Source organism: Scyliorhinus canicula, chromosome 3 (assembly GCF_902713615.1).
Source record: "Scyliorhinus canicula chromosome 3, sScyCan1.1, whole genome shotgun sequence".
NCBI lineage: Eukaryota > Metazoa > Chordata > Chondrichthyes > Carcharhiniformes > Scyliorhinidae > Scyliorhinus > Scyliorhinus canicula.
The window spans coordinates 133,570,841-133,580,591 of NC_052148.1; the positions used below are offsets into that span (position 1 = coordinate 133,570,841).

At 43.9% G+C, this 9,751-nt stretch overlaps 1 protein-coding gene across 4 annotated transcripts in view; it reads right to left on the reverse strand.

Moving 5' to 3' along the window:
• The window catches only part of chrna9a (cholinergic receptor, nicotinic, alpha 9a), a 29,531-nt gene extending 20,539 nt beyond the window's left edge, over window positions 1-8,992 (reverse strand). The window contains exons 1-2 of one of the 4 annotated variants that reach the window (XM_038791372.1): window positions 8,642-8,992; window positions 8,452-8,550 (exon numbers count right to left, since the gene is read on the reverse strand). In XM_038791372.1, coding sequence (XP_038647300.1) covers window positions 8,452-8,518 — 67 coding nt within the window. In that variant the 5' untranslated portion in view covers window positions 8,519-8,550; window positions 8,642-8,992. Of the gene's footprint in view, window positions 1-3,348; window positions 3,532-7,194; window positions 7,278-8,451; window positions 8,551-8,641 lie in introns of those variants that run through there. The other 3 variants (XM_038791371.1, XM_038791374.1, XM_038791373.1) reach the window with 3 other exon arrangements.
• Between the last annotated feature and the right edge of the window lie 759 nt (window positions 8,993-9,751).

Consider the following 9,751-nt stretch of genomic DNA (forward strand, 5'->3'; position numbering starts at 1 on the left):
CATATTAATGTTTTGTGCTGGTAATCTCCTTGATGAATATGATTATCATTGCAAACCTATCCAGTGCTTCTTTCCCAGCAGAAAAGTGAGAGTTTGCTGCTCAAAAATAAATCCTTCCTCTCCTCATAAATATAACAACTTAAGTCCATCATCTTGGAGAACATGCAGCCCTCGCTCTCTTCCCCACAACGATCAAGAAAGGTTTGCATTAGCCTGGATTTTGTGTTAAGTGGCAAAGCAACGGTACTTGAAGAAAGCTGCCCACAAAGATCTAGCGAAGCCTGTAATGTAGATTTCCCCTATCCTAGCATTAATTTTGAATTTGGTGCCAAGTCAAGGAGGTGCCTACGTGTTCAGCAACAGTGATGTCATCAAGCAGAGTAAGGAGGCAATCACAATGAAGTCTTCGCAGAGCCGATCAAACCAAGAAGCAAAATGCACCAATTATTCTTCATTTTTAATTTAATTTTAGCAAAATAAATAGTTTTGGACATGCACATTATGTAGCCACCTGGGGTGGCCACGTCCCGATTACAAAATGGGCACTTTGCAAAGAATGAAGGGAAAATGGACAATACTGAGAAAGCAAGCAGGTGCAAGCTTTGTCTATTGATTGGAGCTGTAGCTCCCAGACAAGACCGATATTACAAAGCCATTACCATACTAATGAGCCATCTCCGGGGACAAAAGAGAAACATTTAGGTAAACGATACTAAAGCAGACACCCCGGCACACCAGAGGAGACTAGAACAAAGCAGGCCAACGGCCACCTAGGACCCGCCCAGCAATCAGGGCACCCACCCCTTCATTGGAGGAAATCGATACCGATGATCAGGATACGGTCCAATTAATTGGGACCAAGTTCAAGGCCCGCCCAAAAGCGCGCGAAGCCCCTTTGGGTATAAGAAGAAGCCCCCAAGAGAGAATCGTTCTTCTTGGCCTTGGCTCTCAGCGACGAGAGGCCTGCCTAGCAGCTGCACCAGAACAAGTAAGTCCAAAGTCAACGCACGCTAAGAGATAGATGCTCCTAGCTACTATTCCGTACCAGCTTGGCCCCAGCAGCCTCAGAACCGGACAACGGCCATTGTTCCTCTGACTGAGTGGGCGCCCAAAGCTAAGTATAGGCTTTAGTAGTACAGTAGTCCCCCGTTATACCACGCTCCGCAATACCGCGGTTCGCGATATACGGCGGGGGGCCTTATGGACCCCAACTGTCAGCTTCCCTCTCCGGATCAAAGTGAGCCGGCCGCTGAAATTGACACTGCCGGCTGAAATTGACACTGCCAGCTGCTCCTCTCTCACTGAGATTCAGTGAGAGAGGAGCAGCTCACACAGCGTCCGGAAGTGGATAGTGCAGAGCTACAGCTGGTACCTCCATAGTGGTTGAGGTAGGGTGGGGGTGGGGGGGAGTGGGTGGGGGTGGCGGTGTGGAGAAAGGCCTGAACTGCAGGGGTTTGGGACCGAGGATAGACACGACACCCCCCTGCCACTTGTTCCCAAACCACCAAGTTGACAGCCCTGACACCTAAAACTGAATCCCAGCCTTGCCTTTGAAACTAACATGCAGCGCAGGGTGCAAGCACGTGCGGCAGATGGGGTGCAGACAGCAAGACCTTGTAAGTTCCTGGTAAGTTTCTGTGGGTTGTTTTAATTAGATCCACGATGGGGATTTTAAATTTATTTAAAAATCTATGCATGCGCTTCCCATTGTGAGTCTACGGGGGTCTGACCTCTCCCCCCGCCCCCCGTAGACTCACAATGGGAAGCGCATGCATAGATTTTTAAATAAATTTAAAACCCCCATCGTGGATATCCGCGGCTCGGATGCAACGCGGGTGGCTGTCTTGGACCCCAACACCCGCATTATAAAGGGGGACTACTGTAGTGATAGTTTAGTTGGTAGAGTTTGTGCATGAGTATAATTGACTGTGTGTAAATAAATGAGCATTGATTTTGAACTTACTAATTGGTGTATCGAGTCTTTGATCAGTATTCGGTTTTGAACCTTGTGGCAGTATCGAAAGATACCTGGCGACTCTTGAGCAAACGTAATTAGAATTAAGGAAGGCGACCATATTAACCGCCATAAACAGAGCCAATTAAAGAGAGAACACAACGAGCACCAATTAGAAGCTGAAATATCATAAAACAAACTTTAAAACAATTGATAAAGCTATTGGAACCATAATGAAAAAAATTTACATTTACCAAACATAAACGTTAGTGTTTCAGGATAAAGTGGCTGTTCAGTAGTAAGCTGTTAAAAACCCAATTGCAGCTTATTGATAAGATGGAATTTTTTTTCATGGCTTTTTTAACAATTATGTTGTAGCCCAATGAGGAGGCTTTCATCAATTCAGTCATTTCTAATTGATTACCCTGTCGAGAAACGTGGAATGGTTAAGAGGAACTTCTGGATATCAGCGTTTAACTGTACAAATGCAATCTCCAGAAACCTCTCGTCAGTTTTAGAAGCGTGATGGCAGTGAACAATGACAGTACTGCCTCAATACTGTTGCTAAATCCGGACTAATATATAATTTATTGCACATTTTTCCAGGTCAATGCCACGAAACAAAATAACTTCAGCCAGCTGCTATGAAAGGAAAGGAAAGAACAGACTGGAGAAATTTGAAGTCATGCATTTGGGGAGGGCAAACAAGAAAAAGGAATACACAATAAATGGTCGGATTCTGAAGAGCGTAGAGGAGCAAAGGCACAAAGGCAAAATACTGAAAATGTTGGAAATCTGAAACAAAACCAGAAAAATATCAGAAATAATCAGCAGGTCTGGTGGCATATGTGGTCAGAGAATCAGAGTTAAACTTTTAGGTCTGGTGATCTTTCATCAGTACAATGGGACCTTGGGAGTGTTTGCCTACAGGTTTCTGAAGGTGGCAGAGCAGGTAGATACGATGGTCAAGACTACAAATGGGTGGCATTTGGCAGAGGTTTAGGCTATAAGTGGAAGGACATTATGCTAGAACTGTATAAGACACTAGTTAGACATCACCTAGAGCATTGTGTATAGTTCTGGTCACCACATTACATGGAGAATGTGGAGAATAGACAGAATAGATTTATGAGGATGTTGCCAGGAATATAGAATCTTAGCTATGAGGAAAGATTGGATAGTGTTGAGGCATGGCTGATGGTAATTGCCAAGTTCCCAAATTCCAGTTTGAAATCAGGAAATTACTTCTCTGACCAATTGTGGTAATTTTAAATTAAAGTAAACATTTCTTAAAAGAAAAATTACACTAAAACACAAGAATAGCATCATACAGTTAAAAGTACTTTAAAACAGTTCCAAAAAAGGTCTGAGGTTAAACTGCAGTCAGAGCTAACCTTTCCTTTTCTGATGGCAACAGTCCTTATAGATTTTTAAATCTGTTGAATTCCAGTAACTTTACCACACAATGCCCTGTTGCTCTTGGGAGTGTCCTCTGCGGGTGACCGCAAGCTGGTTCTCCAGCTCTTTACTTGTCCACACAGTGTCTTCATTTAGCTATTGTCAGCCACCACACTACCTGTTGGGAGATATTACCAGCTATCATAGAACCATAGAAAAGGTACAGCACAGAAGGAGGCCATTCAACTCTTCTTGTCCATGCCAGCCCAAGGACACCCAGGTGCCCTTTCTAATCCCACCTTCCTGCACCCGGCCCAGGTGTAGAAGGTGCAGATCCAGGTACTTTTCAAAAAGAGGTTAAAGTCTCTGCTTTCACCACCAACTCGGGCAGTGAATTCTAGACACCCACTACGTTCTGCATAAAAAAGTTCCTCCTTTTTAAATTCTATCATAGAATCATAGAATTTACAGTGAAGAAGGAGGCTATTCGGCCCATCGAGTCTGCACCAGCCCTTGGAAAGAGCATCCTACTTAAGCTCATGCCTTCACCCTATCCCCGTAACCCCACCTAACCTTTTTGGACACTAAGGGCAATTTAGCCTGGCCAATCCACCTAATATGCACATCTTTGGACAGTGGGAGGAAACCGGAGCACCCGGAGGAAACCCACGCCGACACGGGGTGAACGTGCAAACTCCACACAGACAGTGACCAAAGATGGGAATCGAATCTGGGACTCTGGAGCAGTGAAGCAACTGTGCTAACCACTGTGCTACCGTGCCCCATCTTATCTTGAATCTATGTCCCCTGGTTATAGAATTCTCCACCAATGGAAACAATTTTATCCTGTCCACCCTATCTCTTCCCTTCATAATTTTGTACACCTCAATCAAGTCACCCCTCAGACTTCTTTGTTCCAAGGAAAATAACCCCAATCTATCCAATCTCGTCTCATAGCTCCACTTTCCTAGCCCTGGCAACATTCTTGTAAACCTCCTCTGCACTCTCTCAAGAGTAATTACGTCCTTCCTGTAATGGGGTGACCAGAATGCCACAATACTCGTGGCGTCACCAATGTCTTATACAATTCCAACATTATACCCTTACTTTTATATTCCATACCTCTGCCAAGGAAGGGAAGCATTCCATATGCTTTCTTTACAACCTTGACTACTTGAACTGCTGCCTTTAGGGACCTGTGTACTTGTACCCCAAGATATCTGACTTCATCTACCCCTCTTAGTATATTCCCATTTATTGTGTATTCCCTATAACTGTTTGAGCTCCCTAAATGCATGACCTCATACTTCTCAGTGTTAAAATCCATCTGCCATGTTACCGCCCGCTCCACCAACCAATCTATATTCTACTTGGCAAATATTTATGTCATCTGAAAATTTCCCAATCGTGCCCCCACATTCATGTTCAAATTGTTAATATATGACACAAACAGTAAGGGTCCCAATACTGAGCCCTGCGGAACACCACTTGAAGCAACTTTCCATTTGAAACGGCATCCATCGACCCTTTGTTTCCTATCACTATGCCAACGTTTTATCCAGTTTGCCACATTACCCTTTATCGCATGGGTTTTTGCTTTTTTGACGAATTTGCCAGAGGACCTAGTAAAACGCTTTGCTAAAATCCATGTACATGACATTCACTGCACTGCCTTCATCAACCCTCCTTATCACTTCTTCAAAGACTTCAATCAAATTTGTGAGGCAAAACCTTCCTTTAACAAATCCATGCTGACCATCCCTGACTAGTCCATACCTTTCTATGTTGGATTGGATTTGTTTATTGTCACGTGTACCGAGGTAAAAAGTATTTTTCTGTTAGCAGCTCAACAGATAACTAAGTACATGAAATGAAAGGGAAATAAAAGAAAATACATAATAGGGCAACAGAAGGTACACAATGTGACTACATAAACACCGGCATTGGATATAAAAGAGAGAGGTTAGTAATAATGTTGGTCTTAGAATTAAGTTTTAAAAGATTATAACAATTGTAAGTTAAGTAAAAAGTAGATCGGTTAGGGAGAGCTCGCAGAGTGTCGCCTCGCGCCTGCACCACCTTGTGCATTTTTCATGACAGTTAATCCTATGTCTCAGGACTGATTCTACTAATTTTCCCACCATCCACATACGACTAACTGGCCTATAACTGTATGCCATTTACTTTGAGTCCTTTTTAAACAAGGGAAAATGTTTGCATTTCTCTAATCCTCCAATACCTCCCCTGTATCTAGTGAGGATTGGAAAATAATCCTCAGAGCATCTGCTGCTTCCTTCCTGACCTCCCTCAACAGCCTCGGAAACAATCCAACTGGCCCTGGCGACTTATCAACATTCAAGGATTCAAACCCTTTGAGTACTTCCTCTCTCTTTATGATTATCCCATCCAATATCTCAGTGTTCCTCTTGGACTACTATATCTGCATAATCCCTTCCTTTGTAAACACGGAGACAAAATATTCATTTAAAATCCTTCCCACAGCCTTTGCATCTACACACAAGTTCTCTTCTTCATCTCTGATAGGTCCCACCTTAACCTGTTACCGTTAATACTTTGGTAAAACATCTTTGTGTTTTCTTTAACTTTACTTGCTAATCTTCTTTCATGAACCCTCTTTGATTTCCTGTTTTACTTCATCCATGCACTTCCTATACACATCTAGGCTATCTACAGTGCTTAGTTTTTTTGTGTTTATCGTACGCTTAATCTTCCCCTGTATTCCTCTAAACAACCAGGGGGGTCTAGATTTGGCAGTACTGCTCTTATTCTTGGAGGGGGCATGTCTACTTTGTATGTTTAGGATCTCGCTTTTTAGTGCTTCCCACTGGTTTTCCACCGAATTATCCTTTAGCATGCTACCCAGTCCACCTCAGCCCAGTCCCTCCTCATTCTTGCAAAGTTTGTCTTCCCCAATTCAAAAATTCTACTCCTGCTTTATCTTTGTCCTTTTCCATGGTAATACAAAATCGAACTGAATTGTGATCACTACCCCCGATATGGTCAGCAACTGTCACTTCTCCCATTTGTCCTTCTTTGTTCCCCGAGACTAGGTTGCAACTCCTCTTGTTGGATTTGTCACTAATTGGTTGAAAGATTTTTCCTGGACACACTGCATGTATTTTTCTCCCTCAGTACCCTTATATTGTTTGAATCCATTTGATATCGAGAGAGTTAAAGTCTCCTACTGAATCCCCTATCACTACAGCCCTGCCACTCATTTTCCTCCCACCCCTCTGAGCAGCAGAGCCACCCACAGTACCGTGAACCTGGCTGCTGCATCTTACCCCCCAAAGTATCCAAAGTGGTATATCTGTTTGAGAGAGGGAGGACCATAGGGGACTCCTACACTATCTTCCTGAGTCTTTTACTGTTCCTAATGGTCACCCATTCCCTTTCTCCCTGTGCAATCCTCATCTGCTGTGTGACCACCTCACTAAACATGCTATCCATGACTTCCTCAGCATTTCAGATGCTCCGCAGTGAGCCCACCCGTAGCTCCTGCCTCAAAATCCAGTTAGCTAGAAGCTGCACACCTTCTGCACACAGTCATCAGGGAAACTGGAAATGTCCCTCAATTCCCACAATGTGCAGGTGGAGCATATCACAGATCTGAGGTCTCCTCCTATGTCATCCCTCTTGATTAAGCTAGTTACTCCCTTAAAAAATATATATTAGCTTGGAGCCTTTTTTACATTAGCTGGGAAATTTGTTTCTTACCAATCACTTATATTATAATTGTACAGTACTATTCTATACTATTTATTTTAGTCCTTACCTTAGCATTAAGCAATTAAGTACTTTAATAGTTGGAAAATACCCACCGGGGCTTCCTCACTAATCAGCTGCTTTGGTTGGTCCCACGTCACTTTCTGAACCAGCATTTGTACCACACTGTTTTCTGGGAGATTTAAGTAGCTACCCGACACAGGCTTCAGTGTTTTCTTAAATATGGTCCCTCCATTTGATATATTTATCCTCTATTGTTTCACAATTTCTCAGAAGTTCCCCTTTCCCAGAACTGACACAACTCCCTTTATAGCTCCTATATTTGAAAAAGAAAATTTACCCTATCTGTGCCGGACTTGCTTACGATTTTACAACTTATGTTCCCCTTTGAACTGAAACAGCCCACTTCACAACTATTTAATTTATGCCTTATGTAAAAAAAAATTTAAAGATTCACTTGGTTCCCTCTGTTCATTAACATATCGAACCCACTTATTTCAAACCTTCTTACTCAGCTTTAGACCCTTGCCATCTATCTCAACCCCATTACACCAATCACACCCCACCGGTTTGCTTTGCAGTATATGAGAAATATGATAGTGTTATTACTAAAACAAAACTATTAGAATGCCTCATTTTTCTGACAAATGTCTAAAACACAGGACCAGAAGTAGCTGACGGTTGTGTAAAATTGCTAAGGGCCTAGTAATGTGGATAGGGAAGGACCTATTTCCATGAGTAAAAAGGGTAATAACCAGGGGCCTATATTTTAAGTAATTGACAAAAGGATTTGTGGATAGTTGATAAGTAAATATTTCCCCCAGAGTATGGTGGAATACAGAAAATTAAGGCAGAAACCCTCAACACATTTAAAAACACCTTGGGCAGGCACTTGAAGCGCTGTAATCTACAAGAACTTTCAGTCGAATCCCACCCTCCACCTTGTAGATTTCTACAAGACTACAGACAAAGGCCAAATTTTCCAACCACTTATGGTGGTGGGATCTTTCAGCCCACCGAGGTGCACCCCGCCGAGATTTTCCCAACATCGAGGGATGCATTCAACGGGAAATCACATTGACAACGGCAGGCCCAGAAGACCCCGCCACCGGCCAATGGCGGGTCGCTTCCACCACCTCAAAACATACGGCGGGTTGCATGGAAAATCCCACCCGAAGAGTTGGAGGGTGGGATTTGATAGGGTAGTTCTTTTTCAGCTGGCCTGGGCACAATGGGCTAAATAGCATCCTACAGTGCCATAAATCCTTCCGGTTTTGACAATCTGGTATTGCTAAGACTCATTGCAAACATGCTGAATAAAACAAAATAGATCAAATATAACAAAACCTTACCATTAAAGAACAATGCATTCAAGAGCAGCATCAATTTACAGGACAGGTGGCAGATGTGCAGTTTCATTCTGCTTACCTGTGCCCCTCAAATGGGTCTTGCTGCAAAAAAAAAAAGTTGCCCGTTACTTTTGACTGCGACAAGAAAAATACAAACATATTCCCCAAATGTGGTATCAAACACTGATGTTACCTGCAGTGTGAGAGGGCTCCGCTCCAACTTGCCCAGTTACTCCGGTGGCCCCAGGTCAAAGCTGGCCCGAGTTGCGCGTGCCCAGGTGAGCTGTCCGGAGGATGCCAGGTCCCAGACTCCACCTGGTGAGTGACAGGTGGCTGCAGCGCGGTGATTGCATCCAGCCGGAGATGAAACAGTTCTGGAACATTCTCCGGACTGCGCCAGTCGTTAACCAGTTGATAAGGCTTGGCCAAAACCGTAACCGTTGGACGAAGGCGGGGTTTAATTCAACGCCGAGCCAAACGTTTAGGTGGGACTATTTGTTTATGGCGTTAGTTTGGTTGTAAACGATAATCCATGAATTGGTGTTATCTCCTTATTGCTCGTGATTACCCGGGGGGGCGGGGGGACGTCAGCTGTAAAAGTCAATGGTTTCCGAGTGGAAAAGAGAAGTAGAGAATTGTGTTACTCAGTAAATAAATTATGCATTGTGATGGAAACAATCCGAGCAGTGTTCACCTGCCAGGACCATGAGTTCTCCGGTGTCAGGAAAGACTCACTGGCGTTGAGGCGGGTGTTTACGGCAGGAGCCGCAGCAAACAGTATGTCTTAACACAACTTATTTAAATGGTGGTGCAATGAAGCAGAAAACAGTTCGATTAAAAAAGTATCTCACTGAACTACAGTAAACAACACCTGCCTGAAACCACAGTAATATTTCCTCAAAAAACTAGGATCACCTCTTCAGCAAAATGCAGTTAAGGGAGGATGGTCACAAAACTATGGGCGTGATTTAATGGAAAGGTTTCTAAGGGTGCAATTCTCCACAAAAATTTCTAAATGTTGTAGTGAGCGGGAATTGCTGCGAGATTCCCGGCACTCGGCCCAGCAAGGCCGGCAATTCAATATTCATTGGTCCACTTAACGAGGCCCCACAGGCTTCCTTCCGCAAATGAAGGCTCACCAGCTGATTCGTTGGCACCGTGCTCATCGGCCCCCTGCTAACAAGGTCGAGGGGTGCTCAGCCAACCCCAGTCATTTCGCAACAATGGTGCTAAGGAGACCGGTCCGAAGATTTGGGAATGCAGACCTGGAGAGGCTCCTAGACGTGGTGGAGGCCAGGAGGGA